At 43.2% G+C, this 21,094-nt stretch overlaps 1 protein-coding gene across 2 annotated transcripts; it reads right to left on the reverse strand.

Annotated features, from left to right (window-relative positions):
- Positions 1-974: 974 nt before the first annotated feature.
- ehd2b (EH-domain containing 2b) lies at positions 975-19,411 on the reverse strand. Of its 2 annotated transcripts, none has more exons than XM_083773650.1 (9): positions 19,020-19,411; positions 16,923-17,115; positions 15,696-15,928; positions 13,856-14,032; positions 8,573-8,691; positions 6,304-6,461; positions 5,584-5,838; positions 4,305-4,469; positions 975-2,778 (listed from the first exon to the last, which is right to left on the reverse strand). In XM_083773650.1, exons 3-9 carry the CDS (start codon positions 15,914-15,916, stop codon positions 2,212-2,214), a joined length of 1,662 nt encoding a protein of 553 aa, XP_083629776.1. In that variant the 5' UTR covers positions 15,917-15,928; positions 16,923-17,115; positions 19,020-19,411; the 3' UTR covers positions 975-2,211. The 2 variants fall into 2 exon arrangements, with proteins under 2 accessions (XP_083629776.1, XP_083629777.1); XM_083773651.1 differs by having other exon boundaries at positions 8,594-8,691; positions 19,020-19,409.
- Positions 19,412-21,094: the final 1,683 nt, after the last annotated feature.

Consider the following 21,094-nt stretch of genomic DNA (forward strand, 5'->3'; position numbering starts at 1 on the left):
TGTCATTTGCCTTCATTTGCCTCCATTCAGCAAGGCCTACATACTTTTCAAAGTGCAAGTTTGTATAGGAACAAGGAAGAGGATATAGGAATTAAAAGGTATTATGCGTGCGCGTGCACGTGTACTTCGAGTTCGACGTACCAAAGTGTCGCTCTGTGAAACTGTGTGTGTGTGTGTGTGTGTGTGTGTGTGTGTGTGTGTGTGTGTGTGTGTGTGTGTGTGTGAGAGAGAGAGAGAGAGAGCTAGAGAGAGAGAGAGAGAGTATAGGGAAACGGGTGGGGGGGGGGGGGGGTCATGGAAAATGGTGGTATGAGGCTCTGGCAAGGTTGACTGTGACTCACTGTTTGTCTGATCTGTCACTGAGCGACCGACATGATAGAGAAAAAAACACATTTGTCAAAGAAAAGCCCATAAGGTCTTTCAGCCAACTTTAACGACACACGAAATACTTCTCTTTAACGTATGCATCAAGTAGGCGGGAACCCCTTTTGGTGTTTTAAGCATTATGTTATATACTTATATATATATATATATACTTATAAAAATAGCAGATCTACAAGCTCATTTAAAAAAAAATAGCAGACCTACAAGCTCGTAGTCGTAGGTCTGCTATTTTTTTTAAATCGTCAAAACGTGGCGCAAATCTTTGAATGTATATTCTTTCAGAGCGAACGTTTTGAACTCATATCTTTGCTTCTGGGACTACATATTTTCACATGGGGGTTGGCGGCTAAATACAGATATTTGTGGGCGTCCTTGACATGAAATATTGAGAACCACTGACATAGAAACATAGGGTTTTTCAGAAAACGGCAGAAAAAGACATTTGTAGAATCGTCCTCAGGTCTGGAGATAGTTTTTTTTTTGTTTTCTTGTACTTTACTAACTTATAAAATGTTACAAAACACTGCATTGAAGTGCTAGTCTTTTATCTGTCAACCATGACCCAAATAAGTGACACAACAGGCAATACACACAGTCACTGAAGTTTTATTTGGTTATTGTGATAAATGCTGATATGGGAACAGTTGGTAAACTGTGTAAGGCTACAGTAGTCAGCAAGATATGAATACATCTTTTATTTTGTGTGGAATTCCATCATTGCATGTGACATTCATTTATTTATACAACAGAGGCATTTATTCCCCTACAACATACAATACAAACAAGCAATAATTACAAAACACTATAAGGCTGATGAAAAAAAAACATCACAAAATGGTGTGGCAGATAAAAGCCTTTAAGGAAAATCTGTGGGCATTTCAAAGGATGTCAGAGTTTGAGTCGTTTTTGAGTCGATCACATTTAAGCTGAAGCAAGAAAAAGAAGCGTGTGCATCATTACAGCATAATTTATTTTCTACTGTACATGTAAAATACATTTAAATGACCAGAGAATCAAGTGGCAATGCATTAACATGTACTGCCAAATATAATAATACTGTGCCAGTCTGGTCTAAAAAGTCATAGTATAAGGAATGTTCTGAATCAATGAATACAGAATGCTTTGTCCTGTATCCTTTCAAACATTGTAAATAAAAAGCAGTGAATATTTCTTAACTCAATAGAGTGTGCCTGCCAGCCTTTGTTAACTCCGCCCAGCAAACCCTTTTTTAAGAGCATAATTATATGAAAGAACATTATGACATTATATGAATGAAAACGTACAGGAATCCATTTGGAATATTTTCAACTAGATCTGAATAGTCTGAATAGCTATCCCATTTTGGGGCGGGAACCCCTTTTGCTGTTAGCATTATGTTATGCTTTAGCTATTGAGAAATAGCAGATCTACAAGCTCATAGCGCGCCACCGAGTGGCGCGCTATGAGCTTGTAGGTCTGCTATTTTAGAAAAATCGAAGAACGACTGACATAGAAACATGGCTTTTTCAGAAAACTGTCAGGACGTATAAAGACATTTTTAGAATCTGATCTCAGGTCAGAATGGGCTAGCCCCCTATAGACCACACAATGTGTGATCGAACGTGTTCCATTGTTTTCCCCAGATCAAAATCAAGGGACCACAGAAAAAAGGTAATGGAAACTGGTCAAACTCGGCACACACGGGGGGGGGGAGGTTATGGGAGACGGACAGAGAAACAGTAGCATGAGTGTAGGTTGGGAGGGAGGGGGAGGGGGAGGGGGGGCATTAGTGGAGAGTCTTTCTCACCTTTTAGGGGGGGACGGGGGGACGCAGTGTGTCGTGTCTTATTATATGTCAGAACCTTTCTGCCGGCGTTTGGAGGGAGGGATGAGGCGGTTTGGGAGCATGGGAGGAAGGCCGTGGCCCTCCAGCTTCACCTCGATCAGGTGGCTGGCCAGGGCGAACTCCTCGTCGTCCAGCATGCCGTCGCGGTCCACGTCCGACAGCTTCCAGATGCGCCCGAGCACCGAGTTGGGCAGGCGGGTGCTCACCATCCAGTCCTTAGCCTTGGTGCCGCTCAGCTTGCCCTCGTCGGGCGCCAGGTTGTAGAAGATCTCGTCGTACTTGGGCTTGTCCTTGGTCACCACCCAGACCTCGTCCCCGTCCGTGTCCATCGCCGAGTCTCCGCCGCCGTTCTCCAGCATGGCGAAGGGGTCGCCCTCCTGGAAGGGCCCGCCGCGCGTGCCCAGGAAGGCCCCGCCCTGCACGCCGGGCAGGTCGCGGTCGTCCAGCTCCTCCTGCCGCAGCAGGGGCATGAGCTGGGCGATGTCGTTGGAGAGAAGCTCGTCCAGCGCCGCCATGAGGTTGGGCTTCAGGGTCTTGAACTTGGTGAAGTCGTGGACCATCAGTTGCTCCTTCGATGGCGGAAAACCAGTGCAAAAGAACAAACAGACATCAGTGGCGTGCACAGACATTTAGAGGCGAGGTGCTCAAGTGAAAAAGGGCACCTTGTGCAGTGCGTGGAACCGTCCGGTTGCCTTAATAGTGTGCGATTTATAGATTTTGGGGCATAAATGATATATTAGAAGCTTTTTTTTAATCAATAATTGATCAATTATTTTTTCCAAAAGGCTAATTGCTGTCCAGAGGGCAAAGGCAGGGGGCGCTCTAGCACCCCCTAGTGTCTATCTGTGCACGCCACTGACAGACATGTGTCATCCAATACAGTGTTGTTTTTGGCAGCAATTTTTTTATTTTAGTTTTTAGTCATAGTCTTTTGACACATTTTAGTCCCCCAGGAATGTCTTAGTGTTAAGTCTAGTTTTAGTCGACTAAATGTCATACGACTTTAGTAGACTAAATCTACGGCTGATTTAGTCGACTAAAATTTATTTTGGCGCGCATTGATGCCGTCGTAATGACTGATTTTACACTTGCTGAAAATAGCCGATCTACAAGCTCGTTGTGAGCTTGTAGATCTGCTATTTTCAGTGTTAAGTGTAAAATGATACTGGATTATCTTGTCCACTAGTCCCTTCCTAACATTTTAGTCTATTTTCTTTTGTTGACATTTAGTTTCCATCAGTGAAAAAAGGTAGTCGACGAAAAAATTTCGTCTCAGTTTTGGTCGACGAGATCAACACTGATCCAGGAATGAAACAGAAGATTATTGTATTAATTCCTTAATAATCCAATCTCAAAATGATATGGGTCATCATCATCATCATCTTTATATGTATACCCTCTTCAATACACAGTTACAGCTCAAGGTACTTTACAAGGAGCACTATAGGACAGAGAGAACATCACTTCAGTATTATCTTGAATCAAATTAGGACATTAGGTTAATATGTTTTCCATAATGCCAAAGCTACTAAAGTGTGCTAGTGTTTCACTCACTATAACGTTCTCCTTCATCCAGCTGAAATCAATTTTAGAGTTGATTCATGTTGCCAAGCAACTAATGTTTCCTGCAGTGACAACAATAGAGCGTCGCAGTCCCGCCCCCTGGCATGACGACGCCAGGCCCAGGAAATGCATTCCACAATGCATTTTGTGCATTGTGGAATGCATTTAGGGTATATGATCCTGTCGGGGGGGGGCGGATGATATCTTTACGTCATGTTGTAGTATTGTTTTGTAGTCGACAGGGAGGAACAACAGGCGGCAACTTCCTTTTCCCTCAAACCGGTTTTTCTCAATAAAAGCTACAGGCTACGAGAGCTTTTATTGAGAAAAATCGGTTTGAGGGAAAAGGAAGTTGCCTGTTGTTCCTGCCTGTCGACTACAAAACAATACTACAACATGACGTAACGATATCATCCGCTCCAGACCGGATCATACAGACTTTTGAAACAGAGACCAGGCTTTCCTCCGAGGCGGTGGAAAGCCTGGTGAGGCGAGGTTAGCCAAGAACAGCTTATGAAAAGAAAATATTTACCTGCATCTTAGCAGCGTCTGGGAAGTCTCCGGGTGAGATGTGATGCTGTAGCTGGATCTTGGCGAAGATGACGGGTAGCTGGTAGATGAGGTTCTTCTTCTTGTTGTCTTTGCGGAAGACGGAGGGCATCTCCTGCTTCAGGTGGCTGATGATGTGTGCGTGAACCTGAATAATAGTGATGGGATTTCAGATGGATGAAGGAGAACGTTATAGTGAGTGAAACACTATAGCACACTTTAGTATAGCTTTGGCATTATGGGAAACATATTCTAAAAATGTCTTCTACATCCTGACAGTTTTCTGAAAAAGCCATGTTTCTATGTCGGTCTTTTTCGATTTCTCAAAAATAGCAGACCTACAAGCTCGTAGCGCGCCACTCGGTGGCACGCTATGAGCTTGTAGATCTGCTATTTTTCAATAGCTAAATTATAACATAATGTTATAAAAACACCAAAAGGGGATAATCAACCACAGAGCTTGGGAGAGTTTTTTCCCCCCAACCTTTTACTCTGGGAAAACGGTGTTAAACCAAACTTCATATAAATGATAAAAGATCACACCCGTGTGAAATGAGCGGTGCAGTCTGCTCAACAATGAGCCCTTTAGGCTATGCTTTAGCTATTGAAAAATAACAGATCTACAAGCTCATAGCACGCCACCGAGTGGCGCGCTACGAGCTTGTAGGTCTGCTATTTTTGAAAAATCAAAGAACCACTGACATAGAAACATAGCTTTTTCAGAAAACTGTCAGGATGTAGAAGACATTTTTTGAATCTGATCTCAGGTCAGAATGGGTTAACAGTGAGTGACCCGCATCGAATCTGACCCCAATCAATTGCAGGGGTCAACGGGTCGTACCCCAAACAAACAAACAGACAGACAGACAGGCATACATACAGACAGACAGACACACACACACACACGGCCAGTCATAGGAGCAGTTAGCCACCGCTCAAAAAAACAGAACTACCCCCCTTTGTCAAGAAACGATAAGAGCGGCCTGCCCAGGGACTACAGATGAAATTAGCTTCGGCTAACTCTGGCCCATTTACATTGATGTGAAAACTAAATAAATAAATAAATAAATAAATAAATAAATAAATAAATAAATAAATAAATAAATAAATAAATAAATAAATAAATAAATAAATAAATAAATAAATAAATAAATAAATAAATAAATAAATAAATAAATACAAATAAAGAAATAAAGAAATAAAGAAATAAAGAAAGTGAGATTGGGGAAAGACATCATTTCACTCCGGCTCACTCAACCCACCCGGACCAGGCGCGCCCTCTTGACCAGGTCGTTGAGCTTGCGGAGGGCGGCGTTGCGCGGCAGGTTCTGGATGTCGTTGAACAGGTCCTCCTCCTCCAGCTCAAACAGCCGGCGGTTGTCGGCCACCAGCAGCGGCTCGGACCAGAAGGACCCGATGTAGACGCGCAGCACCTCGGGCGTCCCGAACACCTTGCCCAGCGACCACATGAGGGCGCCGTAGACGCGCATCAGCTGCTGCGTGTCCACCATGTCCGCCTTGTTGGGTTATAATAGTTAACTAAAAATAACTAAAAAACGAAAACTAGAATTAACAAAACATTTTAGTTAACTGAAACTAATAAAAACTAAAACTAAATTAAAAAACGATAACTAAACTGAAACTGTATTGTGTGTCCTCAAAACTAACTCAAACTAACTGAAATTATAGACAAAATACCCTTAGTTTTCTATCAATATTTATATGCCTTTCGGATATTTATAATATAATCCTTTTAAATGCATTCGATTCATTTCCTCATTTCTCCAACAAGTTTTACGGCAGTTTTCAGCACCGTACGGCAGCATGTAGCCACGCTAACCCTAACCCACAAATAAACCAAAGTACGAAAAAAACTCAAACTAAACTAAAACTAAGCATTTCACCAAAATAAAAACTAGCAAACCCGCTCTAAAAACTAACTAAAACTAAACTATAATGAAAAAAACCAAAACTATTATAACCTTGTTGAGCACCACGCGGAGCTTGTCCTCGTTGCCGCGCAGCGCGCCGATGGCCTCGGAGAACTCGTCCGAGATCTCCAGCTTGTGGGCGTCGAAGAGGAGGATGATGCGGTCCACTCGCTCGGCGAACCAGCGCAGCACGGCCGGGAAGTCGTAGCCTTGTTGTCGTTCGAGAGGAGAGAGAGGGAAGAAGAAGAGGGTGACTTCGCTGTGTGCTAGGCTCCGATACGAACGGACGGCAATGATTGTTGTTTTCGTCGACTAAAACGAAGACGAAAAATGTTCGTCGACTACCTATTTTCACAATGGAAACTAACAAGACCCGCCAAAATACATTTTAGTCGACTAAATCAACTAGATTTAGTCGACTAAAATCTTATGACATTTAGTCGACTAAATATATGTACGCTCGCACGCACGCACACGCACATGCACACGCACACACACACAGTTTCACAGAGTGACACTTTGGTACGTCAAAGTACGTTGTATAGGCTTTACACACACCCACACACAGTATAGTCCGGTCAGCCGGGGTTGTGGGGTGAGAAATTTGGTAGGCCTATATAGTTTTTTTATTATTGGCCTAATTTTTTTTCTATATATACATATACATTCATGAATCCACTTGCCGGTATTTATGGGGTTTATATGTGAGACCATATACCATTGACGTCCTATATAAGGCAAAAAAATCTAAATTCATTTATGCTTTAAGTAGCATGTGACATGTCAAACTAGGGGGTTTTCATGATTCTGAATCCATTCCAAGCATTAGTTTTGCACAAAAAACACTCCTTGGCTATGGCCGTTTTCTGTGTTTTCTGTGCCAAACTATAATGCTTGAAATGGGTTCATAATCATGAAAACCCCCTAGTTTGAAATGTCACATGCTACTGTACATAAAGCATAATGAAAATGTGAACATCTTGCCTTATATAGCATGTTAATGGTACATATAAATACATGGCACAAATAAACAATAAACAATGGCACATATAAACCCCTATTAAAAGAATTGCCCAATGCCGTCAGCCGGTCAGCAAGTGGATTCATGAATGTCATAGACAATATTTTAGGCCAATACAAAAGACAATACCAAATGTCCCACTTCCCAGTCCGGAAGCCTGACTACAGAGAGAGGGGAGGAGGTTAACGTACAGTAGAGAGGGGAGGAGAGGTTAACATACAGTAGACACAAACCCTTCTCAGCTCCTTTGTTTTCCTCTGAACCTCGCTGGACCCCCAGCTCATCAGAAATCCCCAGGCCCCTCTTATCTATTTCATATTCTATCGTATTTACGTACATTCCTGTACCTGAGCCTCTGATCGCGGCCCCCAACCTTGGACATGTTACAACTTTGAACCAAAAAAAGTTCCTTGACTTTAAAGTGCAAATTCTCTAATATGATACTTCCATACTATAGTATTGTTTGTGCGTGTATGTGAGTGTGAGTGTGGGGGTGGGGGTGTGTGCGCATATCTTTTTAAAAAATATACTTTTTATCCCACGATTTTGCAACCCATTTTTTCACCCAGTGTCATTTATCTAATGTAATACTGGGTGCTACACTTCCTCTGCCAACCTGGGGGGGGGGCAGCGGACTGACCTCATGCTTCCTTCTATGCATGAGGAGTCCAAGCTGCTTCTTTTCACCTGACGGACGGGGGGAGTTTCCCCGGACGTTATTCCGACCAGTTCCTTTCCCCTCCATCAGGCGCCCCGGCTGGAGGTAGTTTAGAGACCAGGTTTACTGCATGTTTTTGTGAGGGTATACCTACAGTACCCTAGGGGTGTGTCAGTGTGTGTGTGTGTGCATATCAACATGATACCCATTTAATGTTGTTAGTTGCTCATGCACAATGACTTTAAGTGATAGCAGACTGAATGAACCAAATTTAAAAAAAGTGGGTGGAGGATTTGAAAAAGTAAAACGACTATACAGATAAGATGGATGACGACGAGGCATGGCGAGTATGGGGTTTATTATAGTCTCGCACTACTTCCAGATGTGCAAGTGGAATTTGGAATTCCTCCGTCTATAATTATTTTCCTCTTTGTTTACCTCACCCTGCCTCCGTAGCCAAGTGTTATTGTGACACAGAACGAACTAACGAAGAGGATGTCAGTCCCAAAATGAGTTAGACAGGTGTGTCAGCTTAAGAGGATGGCGACGATGATGATGAGCGTGTGAAGTCAAGCTTTTCAGGGATGTGCGTCTTTTCTCCTGCTCATGGTTCCCTTCCCCCATCATGCCCCTCACCTCACCTTTACCAAAGCCTTTCTCACCTCTGCTCACTCTCTGCTTGGCGCCGGACAGGATGCCCGGTGTGTCGATGATGCTGATGCTCTCCAGAACCTGGTTGGGCAGCTGGGCGCACTGGAACCTGCAGGCGTCCATTACAAAAAAAACAGAAGAGAGAGGGGAACACTGACTCACACTGACACACACACACACGCACGCATCTTATGACAGCTAGTTCTGGAATGATCTCTCCCGTGGTATGGAGGTCGCCGAGGTCGGATTCTCGCTTCAAATACTCCGTTGAAAGCCAAAGGGGTGGTGGAAGGAATCTTAATCATGTGAAATATGGTTATCTGTTATCAGGCCGGGCTAGGTGAATGTGTTCCAAGGAGCAGATTGGAAGCCCCCCCCACCCCCCCACACACACACACACCCCTCCCCGTTCCAGCATGCGAGGTCTATTGTGTAGAAGCCTTCATCTCGTTGCTTCAGGGCTTCCTGGTTGGAAAATGGCCACCAGTGCCAGAATCAAAAACAATAAGGGGCACTAACGATGTGTGGCTTAGAACAACATGTGCGTCTTCCTGTGGCTGACGAGCTTAACGAGCCTGCCGGCCCACCGGTTTCCCAGAACGGGAAGTCAAAGCAAAGGGAGAGAGACGCAAACATGATCACAAACACCCCGCCAGAGGTGGTGAGGGACTCCCTTGGAAAAAAAGGAAAGCAAAAGAATGAAACAAACAGAGCTTTTTACTGAACCCTTTCTTTCTAAGTGGAAACCCGCCGTCTAACATGAGCTCATGACTGTTTCAATAATCTTTTTTGGCCTGTCCTGTTTTTGGGACATTACGTGTCCCATTAACGGAGACTATAGTGGGGCTTCATTGTGAAAGGCATGCTGGGGTCTTACAACGATTTGGTTTAGGGATTACATCAATGAAACAACATTACCCACACAGAGCTGGCAGTCTAGCCCATTCTGTGCGGGAACGCCTTTTGGTGTTAGCATTATGTTATGCTTTAGCTATTGAAAAATAGCAGAGCTACAAGCTCATAGCGCACCACCGAGTGGCGCACTACGAGCTTGTAGGTCTGCTATTTTTGAAAAATCGAAGAACCACTGACATAGAAACATAGCTTTTTCAGAAAACTGTCAGGATGTAGAAGACAATTTTAGAATCTGATCTCAGGTCAGAATGGTCTAGAGAGTAAACAAAGCTGGTGGGGGGAAAAAGCGCAACATGTGTTACGTTTCTCTTGCACAGAGAGAAAAAAATAACAAAAAACCCTACTGCAGTCAAGTGGCGTCATCTGTTTGTCTTTGAACTGGGAGGGTCCACGGAACAGAGCCCCCTCTGACCTTGCCTTTGAACCCGGAGTACATTGCAAAGCTCCCCTTCATGCGTACATGAGCTTTCATCGCCCCTCTCGCGGGTGATGTCTCGCTCTTTCTCCAGTTTTTTCCACAAATAAGGCAAGTGACTCCCCGCTTTGAAATTTGGCACCGAGACTCTAAAATTCCATAGAGCTAAAAAAGCTGTCTCTCTCTCTCTCTCTCTCTCTCTCTCTCTCTCTGCTGTTATCTCTCCTTTCCCTGATCCCCCTCGGTGGCGAGCGAGGGATATCAACTCTCACTTTCGGGGCTCCTGGTTCCTTGCTTTCATCGTCCTTATGTTAGTGGCTCTTATCGCTGGATAACTAAACTCAGGGTTCAATTCGTTGGGGGGGGGGGGGGGGGGATGCATGCCACTGCTTTCAATATCCCCCTCTCGGGCATTCATTTCTAATGCCAGTGGGGATGTGTTTTAAAACCCATTTAGGCCTGACGTCGAATTGTCTTCATAATCCTGACAGTTTTCTGAAATCCCTTTTTCTATATCAGTGGTTCTCAATCTACTTCATGTCAAGGGGACCCCAAAAACGATATATGTAATTGGCCGCCAACCCCCATCTGAAAATATGTTGTTCCAGGGACCCCCCCCCCCCCCCAGAAGCAAAGATTTGAGTTAAAAACGTACGTTTGAAAGAATTTATGTTCAAAGACGTGCGCCACATTTTCACGATTTCTCAAAAACAGTAGGTCCTGGAATGGGGGTACCTCTTTAGTACATTGGAGAAGTTTGGATTTGGGGTCAACTTTGTGTCTTGGGTGAAACTGCTTTATACATCTCCTACTGCATCAGTAAGGACCAATAATACCCGTTCAGCACAATTCCCTCTGTATCGCTCGACCAGGCAGGGCTGTAATTTGAGTCCACTTCTGTTCGATATCGCCATCGAACCGTTGGCTATTGCACTTGGATCAAGCCCTCGCATAACGGGTGTAGTTAGAAATGGCACTGAGCAGCGAACATCCCTTTATGCAGATGATTTACTTTATTTACACTGAGCAGCGAACATCCCTTTATGCAGATGATTCACTTTTGTATATTTCTGACATATCTACGTCCATTCCGGCGATACTTGATATTTTCTCCTCATTTGGCCTCATCTCTGGTTATAAGCTGAATCTCGATAAAAGTGAGTTACTCCCATTAAACGCAGCCGCACGTAATTACCCGCTGAGCAATTTTCAATTTAAAATAGCTCTGAATGGTTTTAAATACCTTGGTATTCAGATTAGAGACAAGTTTGAAGACTCGTTTCCAGGAAGATTTTGAACGGTGGTCTCTATTGCCTTTATCTCTTGCTGCACGGGTTAATTGTGTCAAGATGAATTCTCTCCCAAAGTTCTCGTATCTTGTCCAGTGCCTGCCCATTTTTCTCCCCCTCTCTTTTTTTGATAAAATTGATCGCATGATCTCAGAATTTATTTGGAATAAAAAAGTTCCCAGGATCAGTAAAACATTATTACAAAGACCCAAACCTCACGGTGGGTTAGCCCTACCTAACTTTAGGTTTTATTACTGGGCAGCCAATCTTAGAATTTTGCAACATTGGCTGATGTTGGAGAAATCACCTTTACGTCCAACATGGATTGAGATGGAATCTTCCTCAGTAAGGCCTGCCTCGTTAACTGCTCTTATTCATACCCCTATTCGTTTTTCTCTTACCCCTTATTCTAAGAATATTATTGTCAAATCCACACTTAAAATTTGGAATCAATTCAGGCGCCACTTTGGTCTACAGGCCCAGTCCTTCCTTGCCCCAATAACAGCAAACCCTTTATTCCATCCATCTTTGAGTGATAATACCTTCTCTTTATGGTCATCACTTGGTATTACAAAGCTCAGTGATCTGTATATTGACAAGGTATTTGCCTCCTTTCAACAGCTGTCTGGGAAATATTCCCTTTCAAATCAACACTTCTTTCGATATCTTCAGGTTCGCAGTTTTGTGCGTAGCCTTAACCCTGTATTTCCAAACCTTCCAGAGGCCACTGTGGTTGATTCCTTCTTAACTCCATTGTCGAGCACAAAGGGCCTAATATCGGTTATGTACAATTGTATTTTCTCTTTGCGGCCTACTTCAATAGAAAATATTAAGAACAGATGGGAAGAGGATTTAGGAGAAGAGATCTCAGATGGTGATTGGGAAGATATTTTACGTCTTGTCCACTCTTCTTCCATTTGTGCGAGGCATGGGCTAATCCAATGCAAAATCATCCATCGTGTGCATTTCACTAAAGTTAGGTTATCCAAAATATATGGTGATATTGATCCCCTGTGTGATAGGTGTCGTTCGGCCCCTGCCACGTATATACATATGTTTTGGTCATGCCCTTCTTTACGTAGGTATTGGACTAAGATCTTTGACACTATGTCGAGTAGTGTTGGGGTACCATTTGAACCAAATGTAATGACAGCTATTTTCGGAATCTCTTCCCCTGATCTGTTCCTGTCAAAATACGAAGCTCACTTGGTGGCCTTTACCACTCTCTTAGCTAGGCGTCTAATTCTGATGAAATGGAAGTCCTCTGTTCCCCCAACCCATCTCCACTGGATTAGAGACGTACTCCACTTTATTAAATTAGAAAAAAATAGATGTACCCTGAGAGGCTCTGTATCCAAATTTGAGGACACATGGGGCCCCTTCCTCGCACTAGTAAATGACTTGCAGTTTCAAGATATTCCAGATTGAATGAGTTTAATCCTGGATTTGAGCATGCTAGATTCCCGACGTAGCTGGGTTGTTCAGTATATTTATTATTAGGAGCCATGTGTGGATGCACTGGCACGTCCATTGTGTTTTGAAAGGGTGACCAATGACCATGCCATGTTGTCTTGTCTTGTCTTGTATGTTTGTCTTGTTTTTGTTTTAAAACTTGGTTCAGGTTATGTGGTTATCAATGTTCATATAGGACTATGCAAGCATGTTAGCATAGGACTATGCAACTTTTTATCTTATTTATTTTATTTTATTTGATGCTGCCACAATATTTTGTGTATGGTGCTCACAACATTTATATATGTACATGTTATTTCTTTGATATGTTCCGTATGGGTGTGTCACATATACTGTCATTTTGTTTGATTTACTGTATACCCTGAGTCTTGAATAAACAAAACAGTGAAAAAAAAGAAAACAGTAGATCCACAAGCTCATAGCTCGCAGCACTCGGTGCCGTGCTACGAGCTTGTAGATCTGCTATTTTTCAACAGCTAAAAAGGATAACAGAATGCTTAATAATAAAACACCAAAAGGGGCTCCCGTATACAGAATGGGTCGATAATACACACGCATTGTTCCTTTTGAGAAATGTAGCCTCCAGCTTGTCTGATGTTTCAAACATTTCGTTTGCTAATATCACAGTTTCACAATTGTATTACAACGTCCGTTAGCAACATTAAGAGGTGGCTGGCGGGCGTCCCCATTTTGGTTGCTCCAAAGTTCCTCTGCATTTCGTCTGCTATCTCAAGCCTCTCCCCATAGGAGGCCTTAGCTATGTTTCACCATGAGGGTGGCGTCAGTCAACCCCCCGCCACCCTCAGCCCTCTCTCACTCGCTGCCTCACTCTCTCCCGCGATGTTAAGTTACACTTATTTCCTGTTAATAACCTGGGTAAAATGTGCGGTATTGGGAGGTAAAGGGGAGACACTTTATTGTGAAGGGTCGACAGGATGAGGGGGGTGTTGTTACAGCGTAATTGTCGAGAGTAATGACTGCGCGCGATATTGAACAGTCTAAAACTATTTGTATCAATATGCCTGTATCAACAGGATAATTATGTCACATTAGGTATATATGGGGGCCTTATATTTGGTCTTGAAACGGGCCTCCAGATTCCTAAGTCCGCCCCTGCCTCTCTCCATGCACTCACCTGTTGAGGAAGGTGTTGCCACTCTCTCTCTCTCCCATGCACTCACCTGTTGAGGAAGGTGTTGCCAAAGGGGTTGAGCTTGCGGAAGGGCTTATTGGGGTCCACGATGAGGGCGTTGCCGGGGATCACGCCCTCCACCTCGCCGTGCATGATGGCGGTGAAGCAGTCGGTGGTGGGCTCGGGTCCCACCCTGCTCCCGGGTATGTCCTGCTCCAGCAGGTACCTGTCAGTGTCAGCCACAGGCAGTACTCAAATGTTTTTATTTTAACCCATTTAGGCCTGACCTCGAAATTAAAAAAATAAATCTTCTAAATCCTCTAGTCCATATACAAGTACAAGTCTGGAATATTATTTTTTTACTTGAGTAAAAAATACGAAGGTATTGGTATTGAAATGTACTTAAAGTACAAAAAGTACTGACATTGTGCAGAATGCAGTTCAAAAGTATTAAAGAATCCTTTGAAAATGGCCAATGTTTTGTAATAATAATCCAAAACTACAAAGTAGCCTAACTAGTAACGCAAGTTTTCAAATAAATTTCCGGTAGTGTAGTAAAAGTACAATATTTGGATCTAAGATGTAGTGGAGTAGAACTGCATAGAAGGAAAAGTAAGTACAATTAACTCTTACTTGGGGTTTACTTAAGTAAATCAAATGTACTTATTTTCTTCCCACCGGTGGTCACAGGAACAGCTAAAGTGCACCATATAAGGACCATACATGTTCTTGTCTAATTAAGGCTTCAGTCATAATCATATTGCATATAAAGAGGCCATTCTCTGCATGTTTAAACTTTCTCCAAGGGGCATCACAGAACCAGAACCAAGTCATGGACGATTTTCATAGACATAACAAAACCCCACCCGCTGATATTTAGTGTGTCAGGTTACCCATTTCAAGCCAGTTTCAAGTCTCTGCAAGTATAGCAGAATCCAATGGCTTCCTCGAAAGTTAACAACTTACTTACAGTACAGTAACTGATGTGTCCATAATAAGTTCATGCATTTATTTCAACTAGTGATTGATGTTAGCCACGCAGCACTATAGGGCTTTCATTTCTAGTGATTTTTACTAGTTGACTAGTTGCCTAGTTTACTAGTCGACTAGTTGTTATCTTGGCCTACCTATTATGTAATAATAATAATAATAATAATAATAATAATAGTTGTACATTTAAAACTGTGTACATTGGTGACTTTAACTATAATCTAGCTGATCTTCAGGCCTACAAGATTGTTGGTACTAGTCAACTAGTACCAACAAGGTCGACTAGTGGATTTACTAGTCGACTAGTTGACTAGTTACTTAACCCATTTTGGACTGTGAAGTCGATTAAAAGATGTCTTCTAAATCCTAACATTTTTCTGAAAAACCCCATGTTTCTATGTCAGTGGGGCTCAACCTTTTTCATGTCAAGGACCCCCAGAATTATCTCTATTGGGCCACGGACCCCCATCTCAAAATATGTAGTTCCAGGGACCCCTCAGAAGCCAATATTTTAGTTAAAAACGTTCGCTCTGAAATATATATTCAAAGATTTGTGCCACAATTTCACGATTTTTCAAAAACAGCAGACCTACAAGCTCGTAGATCTGCTATTTTCTCAATAGCTAAATTATAACATAATGTTTAAAACACCAAAAGGGGTTCCCTTAAAATGGGTTAAAGCAACTTGTAAGAGCCATAGTGGGGGTTAACGAGTCCTATACAATGCACCTGTGTGATATTAGGAGGTTAACATGACCTGTAGAATGCAGCTCTGTTGTGAGTTCTGAGTTAATTGTATTAATGAGTCAATGGGATGCTCCTTGCCATGGTGATTAACAACTCTGGGGGGTTTGCTGGCAGTGTGAAGTGAAGCTATACGCGCTATGACGACGTCTTACTTGATAAAGGTGGTCTTCCCGGTGGAGTACTGTCCCACCACCAGGACCATGGGCTTGTTGTCGAAGTCGGCGTCCTCCAGACTCTGGGAGTGGAAGTCATTGAAGCAGTAGTGCTCCTCCAGAGGCAGGAGCTTCTTGCGGTAGAGGGTCTTGAGGCCCTCGGTCACGGTGCGGATCACCTCGGGTGCCTTCTTCACGTCTTTCCTCCCCCAGCGCGACATGGTTGGGACTGGCTATAATGAAAGAAATGTCACTCACTTGTCTGACTGTCACACACAAAAAAGAATAAGCTTCTATTCGGAAACTTTAACCCATTTTGACCTGAGATCAGATTCTAAAAGTTGCCTTCTAGTTGTCTTCGATTTTTCAAAAATAGCAGACCTACAAGCTCGTGGCGCTTGTAGATCTGAGCCTTCTAAATCTTGAGCTTGTAGATCTATGAGCCTTCTAAATCCTACCTTTTAAGTTTTCTGAAAAACAAAACAATCATATAAATAATGTTGCTGTTGTCTCTATGTCGGGTGGTGGAAACCTCATACGTCCAAAACTGTTACTTTTCAGTAAGTAAGTTCAAATAAAACAAGATCAACAAGCTCAAAACGTGCATCGCACCGCATTTCGAGGTTTCGGAACTGCTATTGTTTGACACTTTTGATCTGCTATTGTTTGACACTTTTGATCTGCTATTGTTTGACACTTTTGATCTGCTATTGTTTGACACTTTTGATCTGCTATTGTTTGACACTTTTGTGAAGCTGTATAGTGTGATCAAGTATAGGGCAAATTGATTTACAAAAAACAGTGACGATATATAAGTAGCCTTTGCCGAGCCATGAGGCCCATAGGGGGCAGGAGCCCATCTCCTGTTTCTGTAGCGTGAGGCAGCTTGATGTACAAGTACACCCCCTGGACATGACGCTAGTAATATGTCACAGGGATATATAGCAATACTTAAAATGACACAGAGGCGCGTTCCCATCTTGAAAAGGTACAGTATTACAAGTTTAACAACACATGTCTAAAATGAGTTCTATAGCTCCGTAGCTTCATGCAGTGATCATTAAGATCACTGTGTCCATACATGTGGAATCTCTCAGGGGGCCATATACACATACAGTCTCACACTAATGAGCCCATAGGATATTTTCAGAACCTTACAGAAACATGTTTATATTGTATGTAGAGGTCATCCTGTAACTGTAAGTCATCTGTGTGTCTGAGTTGTACCTTTTAGTCTCTGGGTCCTGCGTTTCCTGCTGCGGAATCTTCGAGGGCCTTCAGATGTTTCCTGTGTTTATATGTGACCGTCGCTACCTTGTCCCAGCGGCCCGCAAACTCAAACGGACGATAGGGCCTTGGATTGGATCTGACGACTAGGCCTTTTTTTTTACCTTTTGATGGTCGTCTGACTCTGCGACCACTTCAGAAAGCAGAAAGAAAACAACACAACAAAGTCATGAATATCGCACCCCCTCAAAAAAAAAGGTCAAAGTGTCTCGCTCTTTCTCAGTTTTTTCCCACAAATAACCCATTTAGACCTGAGAAAAGATTCTTTACAAAATGCCTTCGAAATCCATGACAGTTTTCTGAAAACCCAGTCGTTCTCAAACATTTTCATGTCAAGGACCCCCCAAAAATGTAATTGGCCGCCGACCCCCCCCCCCCCATCCGAAAATATCTTGTTCCAGTGACCAGTTGTTCCAGGTCTGCTCAAAAATAGCAGACCTACAAGCTCGTAGCGCTATGAGCTTGTAGATCTGCTATTTTTCAATAGCTAAATTATAACATACCACTCTTCGTCTTCTTCGTCTGTGGAGCAAGGTACACTAACATAGAGTTACAGTTGAGAGGTCTGCTATAGGACCTTTCTTGGTGGATGACGTGGAATATGGGGGAAGCCTTTTTAGCCCACCGGGAAGACTGTGGGGCATTTGTCAAGAGTGAATGTGCTTGGAAAAAGCTGGTGTTTCATGGTGGAAAACACTTACACACACACACACACACACACACACACACACACACACACGCCCCACCCCGGCAGGCAGCGTTCACATTTGCAAAGGCAAAGCTCATTTCCCTGCATTGAAATGAGTAAGATATATTTCCAGCGAGGTTCTTAAGTTGTCACAGTCGAATGATTCATGAACAAAGCCTTATCAATTCACAGTTTACGTTCATGTCGAGGACTAAGCATCGCACAGCGCACACACACACACACACACACACACACACACACACACACACACACACACACACACACACACACACACACACACACACACACACACACACACACACACACACACACACACACACCAAGTTTACACTTGCACAGACACATTGCCCTTTTGATGAATTTTGTCTGCACCTTTGTCAAGCCCACATGCAACATCAAGGCATTTTCAAAAGATATTGTACTCAGCTGCCTGGTACACACCTCATCCACACTCACACTGTGCACCATGAAAAGAAAATAATAATAAATCAATCCAAATGAATTAAGGTGAGTGGGCTATACCACCCAATCTCTTGTACTGTATTCTTTATTACAGTTTGAAGACAGCTCAGAGATCAGGAACACAACAATGTATGCTATGCAGTCATGTGTAGAAAGAATGAGTCTAATTAAATCCCCTTTTCTCAAATGAGAGATAAAAGAAAAGGCCAAACGGTGCCCGGGGGGGAAACAACAAAAACTCTAGCATGTCACAAGACCAGTGGGCAAATTATGTCTTGTCAAAATGGCGAACTTAGACTTCTACAAGAGAACTTTCTAAATGAGTCCGCCATTACAGAGTGGGTATGTCTTAATATTAGTCATACTGTAGGAGTATGTGTGTGTGTGTGTGTGTGTGTGTGTGTGTGTGTGTGTGTGTGCGTGCACGTGTGTGTATGTGTGTGTGTGTGTATGCGTGTCTGAATGGTTTGGATTAGGCTCCAGGAGCCACTCTGGAAAGTTTAAAAGATGATGGAAAATGCCTTGTGGGTTTTTCTGCACCACAGCTGCAACAGAGTTCTCTGAGAGAAAGCTACGAGCCTATAGTTTGCAATGTATTTTAGACAGTATCCAACCAATAATCCAAAAAACTGGAATCAACCAAAAAAAAGAAGATAAGAATGTGTATCCAAATGCAGCAATCTACCATAAAATATATCATTTGTGTTTGAATTCTAATGTCACACCGATAAAATATGTCATCAATGCTTTGTTTTTTGTTCTGACAGTATCACAATCTTTACTTCATTTTTAGTAGACCCTAAAAATACATCTCAGCTCAAATCTAAACACACAAAAGGGCCATCATGTAAAATAAAGATATTTACCAAGTTACGAAGGAGATGGCATGTAGAGTATATCTTCCAGCCCGTTTCTCCCACAGCTCTTGCCTTCTGGAGTTTAGGAAAAAACGTCTGACTCGATGAGAGGAGAGGAGGGGGGAAAGAAAGAGTGCCTTGGCAGAGCTGCTGCTACATGTATGGGCTGCTGCTTTTTATCATCAAATAGGAGCCCTTAGAGCAGCTGTGTGTCAATGGAGCTAAATGACTGCGGGAACGCAGTATCCAGGGAATTAATGGATTTCAGATGAGCTCCTGCACTTTTTGGCAAAGGTCCCCCGGCCGGTCACAGAACAAACACAAACACACACACAGTCACACACACACTGAAACTAACTCTATTTCTCTCACTCTTTGCCTCCTTTACCTTTCTGAATGCACCTCCTCTTACAGAGATGCCAGGCATCTACAGGGACGACAGCTAAACCTCTCCTCCCACTCTGGGCAGGGGATGAGCCAAAGTATGGGCACAGAGGGTGTGGATTGTGTGCGTGTGTGGGCGGGTGTGCGTGCGTGCATGTGAGAGACTGGGGGAAGAGAGAGTGGGGGGGGGGGGGGGGGTCTAAATAAATAATTTGGGTGGGTGGAGTCAATCTTTCTAATCTACAGTGGTGGACAAAGTACTCAAGTACAGCACTTGAGTCAAAGTATAGATAACTTCCTTGTTAAATATGACTCAACCAGTCATGCTTGTCACATTTGCACATTTTGCAGTTAAAAGTATACTTGAGTATAGGCTCCTACTCAAAATCATAAGTAATCTAAAGTACAGTTTGCTTTTTAAAAATACTTAAGTATTCAAAAGTATAAATTACAAAAAAATCGTTTTTTTTTAATTAACAATGCATTAACGTGTTAAAATGTTTACGTTCAAAATATATAAAAAAAGAAAAAGAAAATTGCAGATCTACAAGCTCACGACACATCGCCTCGGCAATGGATTGTGTGAGTTTGTCATTATCCACCGGTGTTTGCCTACGACGACATGATCCCCACAAACACGTGTGCGCCGCTGTCGTTGTTGCACATACCGCCGTAGTCAACACAGTCAACACAATCTCACAGTGCGTTGTTCCACGTCGTATAGATACATTTACCGTGACGTTCTTTTCCACGGCGTTATTTTATATAAAGTGCTAACGGCTTACTGTAACATCCATAAACTTTCAGAGACTGACATCTTTTCCTTGCATCACTCTCAGCTCCTCCCAAACTCTGTGAACCCCTCTAGGCATGCCTAGAGCTTGATCCAGCTGGGGCCTTTCCACTTCCCCACACACACACACACACACACACAGTGCCGTCGCTATCTATACGCGCAGTACGCGCTGCGAGTAGGGCAACACGCCGAGGGGGGCAACAAAATGTGCCAAAAAGTGCCAAGCCGACCCTCAAAATAACAAATTTCTCTGCGGCTCTGCCGCGTAATGACGAGCGGCTGAGTGTGGCGTCCTCACAAACAGTGAAAATAGCCGATCTGCACGAGGAATAGCAGCGCTCTCGTCGGGAGGTGGGGGGCAACACAGGCATCCTACGAGTGGCAACCAAATGGTCAGCTACGGCCCTGCAAGTAATCTCTATTCACCACCTTGTTCCAAAACAACATAGCTCGACAAATACCGGGGTGGATTGCCATGGAATTTGCTGTAGGCCTACTCCAGAAGATGGCCCCCTACCAATTTTAGTAAGCCAATGGCCTTTTCTTTTAACCCATTTAGGCCTGACCTCCAGTTTTCAAAAATAGCAGACCTACGAGCTTGTAGATCTGCTATTTTTCAATAGCTAAATTATAACATAATGTTTAAAACACCAAAAGGGGTTCCCGCGTCCTTTCAATCTCCAAAATCGAACGGGCAGTTTCCAAATAAAACATAATGCCCTCAGGGAAGGATGTATTGACACCATGACCTATAATCTAGGCCTTTCCCTGAGGCAGAAAACTTTCAACTTGGCGCTGTCTCAAAATCTAACACGTTGGTTGCCACTAAAGTTGCATTCATGCTTGCTTGGACATGAACTCTTATCCGAGTGACCCCATGACCTATCCTCTAGCCCCACCCTCA

Source organism: Protomyctophum parallelum (assembly GCF_964188405.1).
Source record: "Protomyctophum parallelum genome assembly, chromosome: 9".
Classification (NCBI taxonomy): Eukaryota; Metazoa; Chordata; class Actinopteri; order Myctophiformes; family Myctophidae; genus Protomyctophum; species Protomyctophum parallelum.

What these genes read in the sequence shown, in the direction of transcription:
- ehd2b (XM_083773650.1), bottom strand. Translation starts at nt 15,916, where the DNA reads ATGTCGCGCTGGGGGAGGAAAGACGTGAAGAAGGCACCCGAGGTGATC. An exon ending in TGAGAAAGGCTTTGGTAAAG is followed by an intron (nt 6,462 to 8,572) that starts GTGAGGTGAGGG and finishes AACGACAACAAG; the next exon opens with GCTACGACTTCCCGGCCGTG. An exon ending in CAGACGCTGCTAAGATGCAG is followed by an intron (nt 2,779 to 4,304) that starts GTAAATATTTTC and finishes CCGCCATCGAAG; the next exon opens with GAGCAACTGATGGTCCACGA.